This window comes from Gopherus evgoodei, chromosome 7 (genome assembly GCF_007399415.2).
Source record: "Gopherus evgoodei ecotype Sinaloan lineage chromosome 7, rGopEvg1_v1.p, whole genome shotgun sequence".
In the NCBI taxonomy this organism is placed as follows: Eukaryota; Metazoa; Chordata; order Testudines; family Testudinidae; genus Gopherus; species Gopherus evgoodei.
Genome location: NC_044328.1, coordinates 124,008,330 through 124,028,497, shown reverse-complemented (window position 1 = coordinate 124,028,497; position 20,168 = coordinate 124,008,330). Strand labels below are relative to the sequence as shown.

Here is a 20,168-nt window from a genome sequence, read left to right as displayed (position 1 = left end):
GCCCGGGTCTATAGCGGATGCCTTCCTTATTCCATGGTCGACCCACTTGTACTACGCGTTTCCCCCTTTCCCTCTGGTCCACAGGGTCCTTCTGAAGGTGCACAGGGACAGGGCTCACGTGATCATGGTAGCCCCGGCGTGGCCCAGGCAACATTGGTACCCCATGCTGCTGGACCTGGCCATAGCCGACCCAATTCCCCTGCCCCTTCACCCGGACCTGATTACCCAGGAGAACGGGTCTCTCTGTCACCCGGACCTGCAGTCGCTGCACCTAGCGGCGTGGTTCCTGCGTGGCTGACCGGTTCTGAACTGCGCTGCTCCACACCGGTACGGGAGGTGCTTTTGGGCAGCAGGAAGCCTTCCACGAGAGCGACATACTCGGCCAAGTGGAAGCGTTTCTCCTGTTGGTGCGTGGAGAAAGGTCTCCGCCCTATGGAAGTTTCGGTGGCCAATATCTTAGACTATGTTTGGTCCCTCAAACAACAGGGTCTGGCGATATCGTCGTTGCGGGTCCACCTGGCAGCTATCTCCACCTTTCACCCGGGTGGGGATGGCCGCTCCGTTTTTTCTCACCCGACGGTGTCTAGATTCCTTAAGGGGCTGGAACGTTTATACCCTAACGTCCGACTCCCTGCTCCAACATGGGATCTTAATCTGGTGTTGTCTCGGCTCATGGGGCCCCCCTTCGAGCCGTTAGCTACTTGCTCCCTACTTTATCTCTCTTGGAAGACTGCCTTTTTAGTTGCTATCACCTCAGCTAGGCGGGTGTCGGAACTCCGGGCTCTTGTGGTAGACCCCCCGTATACAGTCTTCCACAAAGATAAGGTACAGCTGAGACCACACCCTGCCTTTCTCCCCAAGGTAGTCTCGACCTTCCACATCAACCAAGAGATATTCCTCCCGGTTTTTTTTCCCCGAAACCTCACTCTTCAGGCAGGGAGCAGCAGCTCCACTCGCTTGATGTCCGTAGGGCTCTCGCGTTCTATGTGGAGAGGACCAAACCGTTCCGCAAATCCCCCCAACTTTTCGTGGCAGTAGCGGACCGCATGAAGGGGCTTCCTATCTCCTCACAGAGGTTATCCTCATGGGTTACTTCCTGTATCAGGACCTGCTATGAGCTGGCCCATGTTCCTACGGGCCGTGTGACTGCGCACTCTACCAGGGCGCAGGCGTCGTCGCTGGCTTTCCTCGCCCGTGTGCCCATCCAGGAAATCTGTCGGGCAGCGACCTGGTCATCGGTCCACACCTTTGCTTCCCACTACGCCCTGGTCCAGCAGTCAAGAGAGGACGCGGCCTTCGGATCTGCAGTGCTCCATGCCGCAACTTCTCACTCCGACCCCACCGCCTAGGTATGGCTTGGGATTCACCTAACTGGAATGGATGTGAGCAATCACTCGAAGAAGAAAAGACGGTTACTCACCTTTGTAACTGTTGTTCTTCGAGATGTGTTGCTCACATCTATTCCACACCCGCCCTCCTTCCCCACTGTCGGAGTAGCCGGCAAGAAGGAACAGAGGAGCGGATGGGCCGGCAGGGGTATATATGGAGCGCCATGGCGGCGCCACTCCAGGGGGCGACCTGCCGGCCCACTGGAGTTGCTAGGGTAAAAAGTTTCCGACGAACGTGCACGCACGGCGCGCACACCTAACTGGAATGGATGTGAGCAACACATCTCGAAGAACAACAGTTACAAAGGTGAGTAACCGTCTTATCCAGTCACTGATGCGGATTGTCCACCTATTGTATAAGGAGCTATGCTGGGCTGTATTAAAGGATTTGGTTGTGAAGGGAAGTGAAACACTCTAAGTATTGGTAAGTGTGTGAGGCGTTTAGAGTCAATTCTTGCTGTGGCTGAGAGGATCAGATATTGTGGCTGGATGATTTTATGACCATTAATAAAATCTGTAGTTGTATAAACTGAGTCATTGATGACTCAGTCTCATGCGTCTGTGCACCAGCAGATTACTGCAGGGATCAAGGAAAATATCTCGCCTCCTTGGAGAGCACAATTAGCTACATGCCTGGTAGGGAAGCAGGGATTACCTTCCAATGAGACATCAGGTGTTGGCCAAAGCCAGAGACAGGTTACTAGACTTGGAGAAGCAGTAGTCTGATCCCATGTGGAAATCATATGTACCTATATCCCATTCTGTGTCTTTGCTTTGCCCCAAGCAGCCATGCACGAAGCCTGTGCTTAACATTTATTCTTCTGGAAGGTCATTAGCCATATTATAAACACAGCACTATCATAGCAGTAAATACTGGCAGGTTGTACTACATGAAATATATAGTATTGCATATCATGGCACTATAATATGTATAGACTGAGAGAAGAGAGGATATCACACAGATAAGACTATTCATAAAATGGGCATTAGCACAGGACATATTGAAATGATTGTCAAGATATGAATTTATTGATGAAAATGTGGAGGCTTGACTTCTGATTATGTGGGTATCTGGCATGAGCACACAGGTTGGAATTAGCTGATGAGTGTACCCTTCTCTTAAATCCTGATATCTCTGAAAGGTTGAAAAAGAAGTAAAGAAACCACTGTGATTTTTTTTCATACATCAAATATTTTTATTGGGAGACAAATGTTGCTTGGTTTTCTTACAGTAAAGCAAGTCCAACACTATTGCCTACATTTAAAACCCTCTTGCCGTGTACAGAGGTATAATATTATGGTGCTTTTTACTTCCATTTTTAAAAAAATCCTTCTAATATATATAAGAAACTAGAAAGGCGGAAACTCTACAATGCTCATTGAAACAGCTAGCACAGCAAACATTAGGATAAATATTAAAATCCCGTACAACAAACATTTTTGGTTACTCTAAGGTAAGCATTTCTGCTGAATGCCACTATGGCATCTTGGCTCTAGGAGAGAGCTGGCACTTAAATAGGCCAGTTCCATTTCATCTAGAACTGCGAAGTCAAAGCCAACACCTTAAATTTTATCTGGAAGCCAGCTGGCAACCGGTGCAGATAACAGAGCACACGTGCTCTCTGAAAGGCACCCCATTTACCAACTGTGCTGCCTTTTGCATCAGGTCTGGCTTTGGGGTAACGTAAGATGCAGTCCCATGTACAGAGCATTGGCATTTCCAGTATGGCTATGTAACTTGCTTCAGAAATACCTCATATCTCATTCTGTACTGAAATTTCAGATTGCAGGGACACATCTTTGGAGTGAAAGTTTGTGCCGAGTCACAGTGGTTGCAGCAGATATTTCACTGTTTACAATGACAGATATTTTCCTGTGAGCTGGGCACTCTACTGTAGGTTTTACCTGCTTCATGATATCTTATCCTACATATTTTTACTTTTTTAGAAAGCCTTCATGGAAGAAATTTTAGCTTCCTCAATTATTTATTGGTGATGTAGAAATATAAGACATCAGCTTACGGACAGATATTTAGGACTCAAATGTCAGAATCAAGGAGTCCTGGCTTTGAGCACAGCAATACCTATTGATCAGAAATGACTGTTTCCCAGGTAAGCCATGGCAAGATGAAAGCTAACAGCTCCATGGCTGGCTATCCCTGATCCCACCAGGATCTGTGTCTTGGGCCCTTCTGTTGTGGGAAACACCCCTCAGTCCTCTTGATTTTTATCCCCGCACATGCTGGCTGCACTTTGGGCCCAGCAAGAATTACTCTAGCACGGCTGTGAATGGAGAAGGCTCTCTGCATAGGCCAGCCGTTGTGTTGTCAGTCTGAGAAATTCCCCATACATTTTGTGAGACAGGAGCAGAGGAGGGAGACCATGTGAATGGCTTTTTAAAAAATAACCTTATTTTTCAAAGCGAAAACAAAACAAAACATTCCAGGACCTTTTGTGTCCTGTACCTGACAGTCTGATTCTGAGCTGGACCAGGCATTTCATAGAAGTCTAAGGCCAGGGTGGACTGTTGTGATCATCTTGTCTGACATCCAAAATAGCACAGGCCAGAGGTCCTCACCCATTTACATTTACCCCTCGTCCCTATATGAAGGCTTCCAGGGACTAGATTGATCCTGGGATATAACTTCAAACCCTTTAAAATCCTGAACTGGTTGCCACCCAGGTCAAATCCTAGCACTATTGAAAACAGTAGGCTTTTTGCCATTGATATCATTGAGGCCAGGATTTCACTCCCAGTCCCCGTGTTAAGCAAGAAATAAATTTGGGGTTGAATAGAGACAGTGGCATGGCTGGTTTAGGGTAGGATTCCCACCTCTAGCCTCTCTCAGATTTACTGTGCAAAGGCCATTTACTGGGGTTTCGCACAGAAGGAGAGAAAGCTCTAATCCTTGTTCGAGCAAGTGGAAAATACCTCTGATTGTAATTTTAAGAAGAGTTAAGATGTATGAAATGCTCCCACCATTAAAGCAAAAGACCAAAACTACTTTCTGAAAACTGGAAACCAACCCTCGGTTGTTTTAAGAGCAATAGGAAGTATCAAAATCTTGCCAAATGGAGCCTAAACATAGTTTTCCCTGAGCCGTGGCTAGGTGCCCACCTTTCTTTTTAGTCCGAGAACTAGCCTAGCAGTTCTTTTCCACTGTAATCAGTTACATGTAAGTCAAGAATAAATGAAACCTAGTCCCAGTGTTAAAGCGTTTCCTTTCAGGCTGTATCATAAGTGTTCGCCCATACCTCTCTCCCTCTTTGAGTAATGATCAGGCTGATTTGGGGATTAAGACTAATCATTAAATAGCATTAATTTGTCTGCCATTTGCTTAGGTGCTGCATCACGAAAAGCAATTTGTAGTGCACTGTTCCAAGGCATGATGTAACCTCCAGCCAATCAGGAGCCTGCATGCCATTAGCATAACGGCTACATTTTTCTCACAAAAGAACAATGCAGCCAACAGCTGTTCTGCAAACAAAACTTACATTATTAGTGTCATAATCGCAGTCATTCACACGGCCTTTAAACACTGTCAGAGGCATTCTAGCACACCATCTGCACTGAAGGGGAAGAAACAAATGCAATCATTTCTTGTAGAATTACAGACACATTTTGAAAAAAGCTGGATAGCCCTGGAATGTCAATACATTATTTGAAAAAGGAGACAAAAAACAGACTCTCACAGTTGAACAGACAAAAGGCCAGATTGTGATACTCTTACTCATCTGTCTTTGACCATGAGTAGTCCCACTCAAGTCAATGAACCTGCTATTGAAATCAGTGGGACCACTGGTGGAGGAAGGTACCATTCAGTGTAAGGGTTCAAAGTCTGGCCCGAAGTGTTGCACACTGAATTTCTAAGTATTAGCTCATGCCAAATGAGCCTAAAGAACTGATTAGCTTTTTGAAATGGCTTATTCACTCAGGCATGGATGGAGCAGGTATTTGTAAACAGGTACCAATGGTGCACCTCCTCTAGTTTGAAGTAAAGTTGTTTTAACTTTTAAGCCACTTTACCGAACCACCCCCTACTTACCCAAGTACTTATATGGCCCTTCTCTCCATAGTATCTGAGTGTCACTGGTACGTTATACACTGCTGTGGACACACTGTTTGGGAGATGTTTTCCTTAACCAGGTTTTTTGTGCATCCACTTTAGTTTGCATCAAGCTGGAACACAGATGGGGAAAAAGGCATGAAACACTTAACACTGGAAATGTGCTGTGGCATGTAGGCCAACTTTTTGTTCTTTTTCTCTGTGTATCTGGGATTTGGGTAGGTTTAAGATATAGGGCCAAGGTCACTGCTGGCATGAGCAAATGCAACTCAATTAGTGTATAAGTACTTCCACTGCTTAAACCAATAGAGAATTTAGCCCATGCTTGGGCCAGTTTGTTTTCTGCAAGACAATATGCACACGTACTGTACCTGTGCACATAAAACATCATTGGAGAGAATATTTTAGATATGTCTTTGGTCCTTTGCTTTTCCACTATCCATGTAAAACTTGCAAATCTGTCTATAGATCATTTATGGCTTTTTTAATTGGGATTTCCCACCCCTTCCTTACTGTACTTTTGCCCTTATGAAAAGAGCTGTAGTTTTCTATAATAATGTCCCAAACCTCTATTTAAAGCTGTAGTGTGTGGGGCACTTGCTGTAGTATATTTTCATTAAGTAACTGTACATGAACCTGACCAAAAGCCATGGAAAATGTAAATCACAAATGGAAAATGTAAAGTAAAGTTGTCCCTTTCTGACTCTGCTGGCTTTTCTAAAGGCCCCCAAAATAAAAATAAATAAATACTAAAAGTTTTTACTTCTCTTATCTCAGTAGAATGAGACCAGTGTCAACTTTGCCACTGGAAAAGGTCTTGCAGATGTTATTGATGTAGATATGGTACCTGGGGGTATTTTACATTCACTAATGGAAAGTGGTGAAATAAGTAAATTTATTCTGTGGGCTGAAGTGAAGGTCTTGGACCCTCATGGAAAATGAGCAAAGAAGGTTTTGCTAGTACAATAAGGTTTTAAAGCATAGTGTAGTAGAAGCTGTGGTGAGGTAGACCCATGCCATTGTAGAATTTTCATGCAGAATGCTGACTCAAGAGATTTCCAAGGGGTAGCATTGGTAAATTGATAATCCAGCACTGTCAATGGCCAAGCTGTGTACCCACGTAGCCTTGACAATTCAGTATATGAGTTTCCCTGGGAATGCTTTGGTGTACCAAACCTAGTAGACATGCTGACCAAGGAACTCTCATTAGGGTGATATTTTCTGGAAATACTTAGCCCAACAAAATGTTGCTGATACTTATCATTTTGGTATAAGAAAGAGAGGCTCAGAAAATAATTTAAAAAAAACAAACCTGTTTTATGAGACTGGTTGACTCAAAAAGATGCTAATGGGATACAGACATTTTAATCTGCATACCACTCATTCAGATCTGCTCTAAGGTGTCATTATCGAGTCAATCTCGGTTACCAAAAGCCATTGCTTTTTGATGGGTGTTTAGTGGCCTATGTAAGATGAGTTGGTGATCTCATTTTAGTTCTTAGTGGGCAAGTGCCAAGCTACAAAAATAATCCCTGCCAATTGGATTCCTTGTTGGCAGCCTCACCAGAGAGATCAAGGAATGAATGAGCATGGAGACTGAACTCTTGTCTAATCCCTAGAGTTGGCTCCTCTCAAATAACATGTTGGTATGAGCAGTATGGGAATGTTTCTAAGGCCACATCCCATGCAGTTTGACTGTGCTAGAGATATTGAGAGTGCTTAGTTCTCCAGTCTCCAGCTTTGCAGAGAACTGAATTAACTAACGCCATATCTACACGAAAGCATCAGGGCTACCGCGCTGCAGCTGTGCTACTATAATGTCGTAGTGTAGATGCTTCCTACATCAGTAGAAGGGTTTTTTAATTGATGTAGTTTAGGGTTGGCAACCTTTCAGAAGTGGTATGCCAAGTCTTCATTTATTCACTCTCATTTAATGTTTGGCATGCCAGTAATATATTTTAAAAAGGTCTCTTTCCATAAGTCAGAATATATAACTAAACTGTTGTTGTATTTAAAGTAAATAAGATTTTTAAAATGTTTAAGAAGTTTCATTTAAAATTACATTAAAACACAGAGCCCCCCGGACTAGTGGCCAGGACCCAGGCAGTGTGAGTGCCACTGAAAATCAGCTCGCATGCCGCCTTTGGCACACATGCCATAGGTTGCCTACCCTGATGTAGTTAATCCACCTCTCTGACAGGCAGTACAGTAGCTATCTTCACAGAAGAATTATTCATTGACTTAGGCATGCCTACACTGGCGAACCCAACGGTGGTGCTCAGGGCATGAAATTTTTCACTGCCCAGAGCAATGTAGCTGGGTTGATCTAATGTTTACATGTAGACCAGGCCTATGTGACTGAAATGCTGAAGACATAAACAGAAGTTTTTATACTAGGGCTTAAGTTATTCTACAGTCAAGTCTTAACCCTTTCTGTGGGTCCAGCATGCCTCTGTGGTGCAAGGCAAAAAAGTTGATTCTTGTAGCATGGAGAGACCGTGTATGTGCAAATGGAATGTAGACAGCCTGTTTCTTTGTGGGACATCAAAGGTTAATCCTCCTTCAAGTCGACATTTAGGTGGTACTAAAGGTTACTAAAATCAAATAAGCTAGAATGACAGTAAAAACAAATTATTTTGGCCCATCATGCTGTTGGCCCTCATGCCTTCTGTCTATCTCTCTCTCCATTCTAGTTCTCCATTCTCTTCACATCTCTCCCTACCTTCCTGCTGGAGCCAAAAGAATCAGTGAAGGGTGGATTAATAAATGTCTGCACCGTGCTTAACAGATGAAAAGTGCTAAGCAGTCTTATTATTAAATGCAAAAGGGCAGTGTGCTGGGAGGGTTCCCTATGGTGACCACTGCTTTCACTGGCCTGTACGTTCTTTGCCCTAGGACTTCGCTATATTGACTAAGTTTGAAAATGAGTTTTATTTGGAGCAAGAGTGCACATTGCATTTCAGTTTGCGGAAATTAATCACATCCTTGTTAAGATCAAACAGATCCTAACAACATTTATAATGCAAGTCCTTCAGGGCAGGAGCTCTGTCCTCTCGCTTGTCTGAGCAGAGCTTCATGGAGTGACGAGTGTGATTTAAATAGTGATAACAGATCAGTGCTGCAAAGTAACACTGCGCATGTACACTTTATTTAGTCACAACAGTGAAAAATGCCCCTGTGCGGAGGCCAGTACTAACCCTTAAACGGGGCTTATGTGGTGACTGGGACTTATGCTGGCCCTCTGAACTGGAGCAAATATCACCCAAAGAACAGAATACCTGTGTGATTAGTTTCTTGATGTGTTTCTAAGCTGTAGCCATTTTCTGCCTCTGCTATAGCAAATGTTCTGCACATCTGTTGGGATCAACCATCAGCAGTGTTGCCAATAAAGCACCAAGTTGTAAAGATGAACCATGAAGAACAGTTTGTTTTCTTCATCCTACAGAATAAAAACTGAAACAAATCAATGTGGTTGATTCGGACAGTATTTCTATCTGCCTTCATGGGCATCTCAAATTTCATGTTGCTAATCATACCACGAGGTCAACAAATCATCGTCCAGTAGCCTGTTGACACCATTCATTGTGTTTAATCAAATAACCCGTTACATCATGTGAACGTTGTTGTCTTCTCCTTGTTGCTTTGCCCTCAAGCCACTTCTAAAGTCACACACAAGCTTGCTAATCTGGACTTGCTTATTTGAACCTTGCTAATCGCCTCTCTTGTCATCTGAAAGAAGACCACCTCGAACAAAGGAGGACACAGAAGCAAATTAACCTACCATGCTAATGTTTATAATTAGAATAAATTGAAACATTGAAAAAGAAGTTGGCTCAGTTGCAGATCTCAGGCTGAGAAGACACCATGAGCCTTGCTTGCCTCTTTAAAGCTAAAAATATAATGAGGCATCTACCTTTGACTCAGCTCCCTCATAACTGCTAAATATAATTATGCTGTTACTGCTTTTTTTAAAAAAAAAAAAACTTAGTCTGTTCATCAAGTTCTGTGCGAAAGGCCTCGGAGGGATTTTCATGTGTCATGCCTTCTTCCTTGTGAATAAATCTCCTCGTCTGAAGTATTTCAGCACGCACATTTAAAAAGAGCAATGTTGCAGTGTGACGGGAGGCACGACCGTACATCCGACTGGAAGGGGTTAAAGAACACAGCGCTAGGTTTTAGGCCTGGAGGTGGAGTTAAAAGGAACGAAGCCCAGCAAGTGGGGGTCTGATGGGGAAGGAGAGCACCATCCCGGAGGGGATGTGCAGGGACACCACCTCTGTCATACACTGATTTAAAGGCTGAAACAATACTCAGAACTTGTTGATACTTATTAAAAGGAAAACAGTTCGGTAGGCACTAGAAAAACTACTTTCCTACAAACAAAAATTATTGTGATGCACGTTGTAAATTGTATCTTAAGCTGGTTGAAATGAGCAAACTGCACGATGTAAAGTAAATGAAGGGTGAGGGACCTAAGGATGTCCTGTCAGAGAGCCTTCACAGGGTGGGTGAACAGAAAGTAGTGCTTTCTCCATCTTGAGATGGGTTCTCACTGCAGTGAGTGGAGGAGAGCCTGGACCGGCTCTGTTGAGGGTTGTGGCATAGCTTCTCAATCCCAGAAATCCAGGCAAATTTTTTTTTCTCTTGGCACCAGCAGGCATCAAACCATATCTCACAATCACTGATCCTTAGACAGATCCTTATTATTTTTCTTTCTTTCTTTCAGTCTGGCTAGTTTGGATTCATTTCTCCCAATTCAGCTGGATTTGGCTCTTTCCCCCTGTCCTAAATATTGACTCTTGGGAGCTATTTTCTCCCTTCCCCCACCTCAGGAGCATTTCAGCAGCCTCTGTCCTGCAGGCATCTCTCAGGATGGTGGAGAAGCTCCTCGCATTCCAGCAAGGCATAGTTTGCTGCTGCCTCTCTGCTGTAGAATAGACTCCTCCTAATAAACCCCAACCCCAAAGTCCACCAGGGCTGGTTAGGTCTCTTGGTGGAGTCAGATACCAGTGCCCTTGGGCAAGCAAGGTCTGTGCCAAGCCTATGGAGCAATGAAGCAGCAGGAGCAAGGGTTCTTCAATCCTGCTGTGTGGCTGCTTCTGTGGCTGAATCACCTCCAGCTAAAGCCAGAGAGCAGGAGATGGCTCAGTTGACTTCATAGAACCTCTGGTTACTCAGTGGTGATCCTCACTTGTACCACTGAAGCGGCACTCATTTAAAAACCCAGATCACAAGGAATGTGCTGGGAAGAGTCCGAATGGCAAAAAGGCATGAAGTGCTGGCGGGCAAGCATGACCTTAGGGGCCATTAGGCAGAGAGGATAGGCGTAGGTGGAGGCTGCAGGCGTAGGCGGAGGCTGGTAGAGGACAGGCGTAGGTGGAGGCTGCAGAGGACAGGGAGCTGAAATCTATCCATGCTGAAGTCCTTGCCAGTGAAGGAAGCAGTATAGAAGCAGCAAGAAATGAGTCCCATTTGGGGTTGAATGTCCAAGCAGAGATCATCTTGGCATGTCCTTCTCTCAGAGAAGCTTCCTGTTTAACTACTCTGAACCAAAATGGGGAGAAACTTCCAGCTGTTCCTGTGGAAGGATGAGCTTTACCTATCATCTCTCAAACAGCATCCAAAGATCGCCTCCCACCCCCAATCAGCCCAGGATGTCTGCCTCCATCACCCACTTGCTTGCTTGAAAATATAACTTCTTTGTGCATTCTCCCATGCTGCTCCTGGGAGAAGTTCCCCGTAAACATCCACGAAACGCACTAATTCAAAACTCTCCTTTGCCGTGAGATCTGCAAGAACCTTCACCATGGCTAGGCTGCTGGTGTGCTGAGAGCGCTGCTGATCGTAATAACTATGTTGTCTCATTGTTTCCTTGCACTCCTGTTGGTCTCTCTGTAACCATTGGTTACGTCTTGTTTTGTTGTTAGATTATTAGCTCTTTTGGGCTGGGACTGTTTTTGTTCAGTGTGTACAGCATCTGGCACAATGAGGTCCTGGTCTGAGACTGGGGCTCCTAAGTACTACAACCATACAAATAATAATAATGAATAAAACACTAGACTGGGACACAGCAGATCTGGATTCAGTTTCCAGCTCTGCTACACTCTCCTTGGGCAAATCACATAATCTCGCTGTTCTTCAGCTCCCCATCTGTAAAATGGGATAATAACCCTACTTTTCTGTCTTGTCTATTTAAATTGAAAGGTCTCTGGAGCAAGGACTGTCACTTATGTATCTGTCTGTTGCCAGCAAAATGGGGTCCTGATCTCAGTTGTGTCTTCTAAGCGCTACTGTAATACTAATACCACTTCAGCTAAATAATAGTTCTAAATATTGATTTGTATTGATGAGATTTCTGGAGCATCTTGTCCAGGTGTTCGGTATAAGACAGGGTTGATGGGGAGAATAAGAAACATGGGGTTATCCACATATAAAGAAAGATCTATCTTTGTAAAGTTGTATGTCACTGGGGAAGGATAGAAAGCTGTATTATGACTTTCCACAGGAGCTGTCAAATGATTAAAAAAAAATTAATCGTGATTGATCGCAGTTTTAATAGCACTGTTAAACATTAATAGAATACCATTTATTTAAAATGTTTTGGATGTTTTCTAGATACTCAAATATATTTATTTCAATTAGAACGCAGAATAGAAAGTGTACAGTGTTCTGTACATGATTATTTTTTATTACAAATACTTGCATGGTAAAAAAAGATAAAAGAAATAGTAGTTTTCAATTCACCTCATACAAGTACTGTGGTGCAATCTCTTAATCATGAAAGTGCAACTTAAAAATGTAGAATTATTTTTTTTCATGATAGAGATTGCACCACAGTAGTTGTATGAGGTAAATTGAAATTTTGTTTCTTTTTTACAGCGCAAATAGTTTTATAATAGAAATAATCATATAAAGTGAGCACTGTACACTTTGTATTGTGTAATTGAAATCAATATATTTGAAAATGTAGAAAATATTTATAATACATTTAAATTGATATTTTATTATTGTTTAACAGTGCAGGTAAAACTGCAATAAATGGCGATTCATGTTTTTAATTGAGTTAATTTGTTTTGAGTTAATCACTTGAGTTCACTGCAATTAATTGGCAGCCCTACTTTCCACTGAATTGGTTGTCTTGAGTACACATCCATTGTATTGTTTTATGCAGTGCAGAGAAGTACCCTTAGTTCTATGTATGTATCATGTAAAGGGTTTACCAATAATTAGCATGTGATGGAGCAGGGAAGCCGAAGAGCACCCAGATTGCATGAGATTCCAGGCACTTCAGCCAGAAGAATTATTTCCAATTTGTTATTCATAAGGGAAGAGCGAGAGATTGGGATAAGGGCCCTTTGAAGAGAAAACAAAGTCTTCTGTTCAGTTTAACAGAATACACAGAATACTGGCTTGGCATGGTGGCCTGTTTGCTTTCCAACATTGTGGTAGGAATGGGTATTGCCCCCAAAAAAGAACCTCATTATTTCATACTTTCTCTAACATGACAAGCCCTGACTAGTCAGACAGGAATGATTTGGGGAAACAAGATGACCAAATTGTTGTGTGTAGTTATATTGGTAATAATTCAGTGTATTTATAGTATGTTAAATGAACAAATGTTTTTGAAAGCAATGTGATTATTTCACTTACTAAGGCCTTGGTCTTGCTAACATTATGCATGCGTTTAATTTGGTCTAGTGGCTCTAGAAGGGGGGATCAGGAGACCTGAGTTCCAATCCTGGTTCTGCCGCTAACCTGTTGTGGGAATTTGGGCAGTTGCTTCACCTTTTTGTGCCTCTGTTTTCCCTCCCACATCTATATATGTCTGTTTAGATTGGAGGATTTTTGGGGACAGGGACTGTCTATTATGTGTCTATACAGTATCTAGCAAAATGGAGCTGTGATCTAGATTGCAACCATTAAGCACTACATTGATATTACCTCTAACAATAGTGAGGGGTGCCGCTTAATTCAGTGTTTCACGCTGAGGATATATGTATTTGCAGGAATGGGGCCATAGTTTTTACATCAAGGCATTTGTTACCCTTTTCTGTGAGAATCTGTTGATTTCTGTGCTTAATTCTGCTTCAGTGATACCCAAACCACCTTCGGTTGATTAGGTTTAGTCTAGAGAAACAGGAAGTCTCTTTCGGCCTTACAAGCCCACCTTACTGCAAAGCCCTGTCAATTAGCTGAGCGCAGAGCTAAAGGAGTGAACATGGGACCTTCAAAATGTAAGCTTGGTCTGCAAAATAAATGTAATTAGAACAAACACAGTCCAGAGAAAAAGAGATGGTCACTTGCCTGGTTGGCCCAGGATGTGCCCTTTTTGGATTGCTGTGTTATTCCCCATCTCTCTCTGTTTTGCGTGTGTGGGTTTGGAACTCCGTGTGAATCACAGAAATCAGAGATGGAAGGAACTTCATGAGATCATCTTGACCGGTCCTTGCCAATTTAAGATTATTCCCTATAGTAGGATCTTGAATGCCTTCCCCAGTCTATTTTTAAATGACTCAAATGAGAGGGCTTTCCTAGGGAGACTATTCCATAGTTTAATAGACTTCGCAGTTAGGGAATTTTCTTCCTGTTATTCAGCCTCCATTCTGCTTTTGCCTAATTTCATTGGACTGTTCCTAGCAATGCCCCATGAAACAGTTTTCCACCCTGTTTGGTTCTTTGCACATACCTGTTGTCAATTATAACCATAGTCTATGGGAATTAATCACCATTTGCCCTGCTTGGCTGGGTCTTTGTTTTTACATAATTCCATTGCAGAGTCAGATGGGTTCTTTTCAGCACAGCTTTTCATCCAGAATAGCTTTTCTGCATGTCAGCATGTGAGGGAACTCTGGATTAATTCATAATTTAACATTTATATAAACACACACCGCTCCCTCCTTTAGACTGCATAAAGGAACCGAATAAGGCCTTACAGAAACAGCATAAGTAACCTAGAGTCTCTATAGCTGCACATAAAAGCTTAGGACCTGGGCTTATGGTAGACCCCTAGCAGTCTGCCCTGCATTTCCCTGTTCAGTCTCCAGTAGATCATCCTGGGGTCTGCTTTTTTTTTGAATAACAAACATGAACGGTTCAGGATACCAAGTTTTAGCATATGAAGTTATGGAGGAAAAATGGCAAAAGTCCCTATGTGACTTAGACTTACGTGTCCCATTTTTAAACGTAACTTTGTCCCTGAGGAGCCTGCATCACTATTGAAAATGATTTAAGCTTCTAAGTCCCTTTTGAAGATTCCACCTTTCATCTTAGACATGCTCTCCATTAGGAACGAATTGCATGAAAAACTGCATGTGTCCACATTGTGTGCATTAATCATCATGGGCATCCCTAAGATTTTGGAGCATAATGAATCCACTGTTTTGAAGAAGGAAAACTGGCCATCTGCTGCGGATGCTATCAGTTTAGAAACCCACACTGGAAAGCATCCTCCAAATCAGTAGGAAAAAGAACGGCTAGCGTGAGAGACTGATCCTTAGTTGTTTAATAAAGCAGAGACAAAACTATTTAGCTCTGGCAAACACTAATCAACATCATTATTTGTTGTTGTTAAGTAGTTTGATTTTGCCACATACAGATAGAACATAAGCATCAATCACACAGAACAATCAAATTACCAAGGAGAATCTATAGCTAGCATTGTATGCAGTCACCCAATGACAGCAGAATGACAAGAGCCATACTGGGATGTTCTCATACAACCAATCAGGAGCCTCACACTGATATCACTGGAATTGGACTACTGCTATCTGGTTGTCTACAAGAGAATTTTGGCTTTGCAGCATAAAGGTAGCAAGGTTTTAAAGAACATCCATAACTGTATTCTTGTATAAAAGAGGAATAATGTCACAAACATAAAGTAATGTGGTTGATTTCTGTGATGGCAGCAGGTAGAAGAGACTAAGATCAGGCCTCCATCCTGCTGATCACCATACTTGAACCTAATAAAAGTATAGTCCCTGCCCCAAACAAGTTCTAATGGAAACCAAAAAGATGGAGATAAGCAGGGAGGTTGAGGATGAAAGGGTAAGGGACCAGTGAAATGATTCTGTCTGGTATAATATGCAGCCAGCCTGGCATTCCCACAGTCTGTTCATTGCACCACCTTGCTTGCTAATAGCAATTTCACTGATCATATTGGGGGGGAGGGATAGCTCAGTGGTTTGAGCATTGGCCTGCTAAACCCAGGGTTGTGAGTTCAATCCTTGAGGGGGCCACTTAGGGATTTGGGGATTGGTCCTGCTTTGAGCAGGGGGTTGGACTAGATGATCTCTTGAGGTCCCTTCCAACCCTAATAATCTATGATTCTATGTTTGACTTGATTCTTAACGCTCGTTGTATGGAAAACACCATGCGTGTCAGTGATCTGATCTCTACATGTATGTGTAGAAATGAAGAGATAAAATAAATGGATTGGAGCATGATGGGTGAGGATAACAACATATGGTCCCTAATCACACTGGGTAAAAACTCAGGGACCCACCTGCATTGAAATATGTTAAACCAGGAGTGATTTTTAAAGAAACGCCCTGGAGGGGCGTGAGAGGGAATAGTTAATATTTTATTATGCTAAGGACACCCACCCCCGCAACAGGGATGTTAGGCACATACGGGATGAAAGGCAAAACTGATATCAGTTTTTGTATGCTTTGGGTTTTTTTAGTGTTCTGCTTTGCATTGTTTTATTTTCCAAAAAGAAAATAAATTCGTGAAATATTTGCAACTCTGTATTGCTGCAGACTTAAGTACGTACTTCACAAATCCCTGTAAGTGATTTGCTTCAAGCCCTCTTCAGTTCTTTCTCACTCCATCTGCTTGTTCGAGTACAAAAGTTCCTTGGGAAAAATCACTTATTGCATCACTGAAAAATGCCACAAAAATAGCTTTTCACTTGAGTTCCCATCTTTGGACTTAACTCACAGGGGGATCAGATAGATTCAAATGTTTAATAACTTCTTATTTTCCTTTCTCTTTAAACACAGGATCTCTGGTCATGGAAGCAGGGTCACGTGGTTGATTCTTGGCAGTCGGCAACCTGTGGAGCTTTTGCAGGTGCAAAGGATTATATGTTATACTGGGAAAGGCTCAAGAAGAAAGGAAAAAATGTGCAAATCTATTAAGTATAGCAGAACAACATTCCTTTGTAATTCTAGTTTGTTTAGAGGAAAATGGATCCAGTTGTTATTTGGAAGAAGGAAAGTCCTTTACCGGGTGCGGGGAGAGAACACTGAAAAAGGTGTTTGCTTGAAAGACAACCAATTTGTTTTTGACAAATTTCTGTTATTTAAAAACCAGGGGCCTGTCAGTCAGGCTTCCAGATTATCTTGGAGTTGATTTGTAAAGTCCTCCACGAGGAGAGGCTTTGCTTGGGTGTGGGTCTGTGCAGCTGTCTGCCCCAAGCTGTTCTCCAGGGGTTTAAGTGATTGCAGGGAAAAGCCATGATTCACCATTCATGTGACAGCTGTGACAGCAGTGCAGATTAAGGAGAGTCAGGAGAGCAGAGGATAGCACTGCTACAGCCCCGAGGCAGGACGAAACATCTGGGCAATCTCCAGACGCTAACACAGGAATAAAGAATGGCAGAATACAATATCGCACTATTTATTACCAAACAAGCCAAAAGTTAATTGAATTCTTCAGTAGGCCTCTTGGCCTCGTTCAGCCTACTGTAGATGTTTAAAATAACTTTAAAAATGTCAATTAATTAATGACTCATCAATATATCTGACAAGTTACAGAGAAGAAAAACAACAAACTGTCTTAATAGAAAAACCAGATTAGTCGTTAAGAGATGAACGGCCAGAGCCTTTCCCAGAGGAAGTAAAATACAGTTTAAGATTCCAAATTGGTAACAGAATATATGGAAGGAATAAATCCTGTTTAAAAGCAATAATAGTGTTTCTGAAGCTGGAGATGAATAACAAATAGCTTCTGGCTTTAGTAATCTGCTGATTTACCAGAAAAGGGCCTTGAGATTGTCTTTAAAAAATAGGGGTCTAAATATCTCTTATGTACATAATTGGATTTGAAGTTTGTGATCTCCACGTATTATTATTAGTAATGTTGCAATGGAAATCAGGTGACCAATCAAGCCTTCTCTTGTGGTATTAGGCACTGGTACATGTACATAGTAAGAGACAGTCCCTTCTCTGAATTGCTTACAGCTGAAATAGACTAGACAAAGACGGATTATCTGCATTTTATAGATTGGGATCTGAGAACTGGTCCACACTCAGATTTTTGCACCGATTTAGCTAAATCAGTGCAAACCCTTGCATGGATGCAGCTGTATTGACATAAAAGTGTTTACATCCCAAACCAGCTATACTAGTACTAAAACTTACTATCAATCAATATAACTCAGGCCTGAAAATGTACATCAACCCAGCTACATCGCTCAGGGGTGTGAAAAATTCACAGCTCTCAGCACCATACTTAAGCCGACCTAACCTCTGATGTAGATGTGGCTAGGTTGATGGAAGAATGCTAGGGGTTGTGTTGATTTAATGAGATCTGCTTCTAAACTGCTATTGTTAAATGGGTGCAAAAGCCCCTGAGACACAGAGGAATCATGTGATTTGTCCAAAGACTTCTCCCAGGCAGTCTCTGGGAGAGCTACGAATTGAATCCCGGTCTCCTCTGAGTCCCCGTCCAGTGTCTTAGCCACAATCCCCCTTCCTTGCCTTGTGCATTTGATTCTGCTCAGGGTGGCTGTGACTGGAATTGTCACCATCTACTGGCCTTTTGGTGATCTGTGTTCACCTCCTAGTGAACACGTGTGAAAGAAAAAAACATCCAAGGACCTGGTCCTCTGAAGTGTTCCCAGTCCACCTGGACTCATTGGCAGAGCCATAAATGTGAGTCCAGGACACTCAGCATCTCACAGTGGTCAGTCAGGACCTCACAGGTTTGGGTCTGACCGTCTGGACCAGCTCTGCAGAGGCCTCCTGTTTTGAACGAACTCTCGTCAGCGTTCCGCATGGGGGTTTCCGTGCAATTGACTGCAGCTGAGCTATGCACTATGCATAAAGTTAAGCATGTGCATTAGTCTGGGGTCTAAAGTTTGTTGGATACGTTGTAGCGGACGGCAAACTTCCCTTCTTTCGCATTCTGCCTTCCCCTCTTTCCTCCCTCCTGTTCTTTCATCTTTTCTCCTTGTTCCTTCCCACCAACAATATTTCACACATCTCCTTGTTTTAAGACCAGCTCCAAAACTCATTCAGATTAAGAGGATTCTTTCCACTGACTTCACTAGCTTTTGGATTAAGCCTTTGCTCTTCTATTTCCTCTCCCCATCTATAGACATGCAATAGGAGGGCATCATATAGTAATCGAATCATATGGCAATAGGAGGGCATCATATGGTAATCGAATCAGACATTGCCTCCAGTGTCAGCTCCTTTGCTGCAACAAGTAGTTCCCTGATTCTGAAGTCTGTATGTGATTCTGCAGCTAAAACATATCAGAATAAGCTGCCTGCTTAAACTGGTAAACGTAATCTATTTTATGAGGAGGTCGGGGGGAGAAAACCCAAATCTAGCTCAGATGCAAACCCTCCATAAATAAAACTGTGTGTGTATATTGAACTAGAGTGATTGTAATTCACCACATTATAACCTCTGGAAAGGGAGAAAAAGGCTTTTATGTGAGCAACAACTAACCCGTAATCACTGTAATGTTACCAATACCACAATGATAGTGTTGAGACACAGAGATCATGTTGGACTTTACTTCCCTTGTGTTCTTTGCTTCGCCACAAAATTTGACCAAACATTTTAGAGGTCGGGAGAACAGGCACGGTGATAAAGCCAACAAGCTGAATACACAATCCTTTTTCGGCTTCTAGTTCTAGACAAATTGTTGGTTATATTTTCTACCTTAATCATAATTTACAGTTTGGTGGAGAGAAGATAGACAGCATCAATATATTGAATTCCATCCAAAACACCTGTTGCATTAATGCCTGTGAAATTGCAGTGACTAAAGTCAAAGATCTTGAGAGACCTGACCGTCTGTCTTATTGTTTCTGCACATACACATTTTTACACATATGCAATCAATGCACTTATGTATATGAACACAGTAACCATGAGCATAAATGTAAATGAGACATTGAGTTCTTTCTCTGCCAGCTGTTAATAATCTAGTCCATAAGTGCCATGACTTGATTCATATAATTTCTTCTTCCTTTCTGGCCTCTTGGCCAGAGATACTGGTTAGGGCAGCATGAAGGCTACTCTAATTTGTGCCATTTGTTAAGGATCCCAACAAACCTTCTATCAGATGAAGAAAGCCACAGTGCAACATACTCAGATCAAACCTCAAACTCCCTTCACCCCCCAACACATATTCTATACCAAGAAAGTCAGGGAATGTTGTGTAAGAGCCATCATAGGTGCCTATGCCTTCTAGGGAACTAGCACATGCCAGGGGAGTCTCTGTTTGAATAGCACAAAGGGAGTAGAGAGGACTGAGAGTCTGCCCCAGAATGTCAGGATGCAAAATCAATAGGATGAACAATAATACTAAAAGCTATTGTCCTGGCACCTGGCTTCCTGTTTCATTCTGGTGAGCTTGTCTTGCTGAAGATATAGCAGAAATAGAAGGGGAGGTGTAGAGATGGGTGATGAAAAGTTTTAGAATTATAGGCTTCCATCTGAAAGAAACTGAAAATACAGAGATTCTTTTGTTTAGAG

At 42.6% G+C, this 20,168-nt stretch overlaps 1 protein-coding gene across 5 annotated transcripts in view; it reads left to right on the top strand.

The window, feature by feature from the left end:
• SLC25A26 (solute carrier family 25 member 26) overlaps positions 1-20,168 on the top strand; it is a 141,748-nt gene that overhangs the window by 101,167 nt on the left and 20,413 nt on the right. For all 5 annotated transcript variants that reach the window (XM_030568728.1, XM_030568729.1, XM_030568726.1 and 2 more), the window contains one exon: positions 16,455-16,524. In XM_030568728.1, coding sequence (XP_030424588.1) covers positions 16,455-16,524 — 70 coding nt within the window. The remainder of the gene's footprint in view (positions 1-16,454; positions 16,525-20,168) is intronic.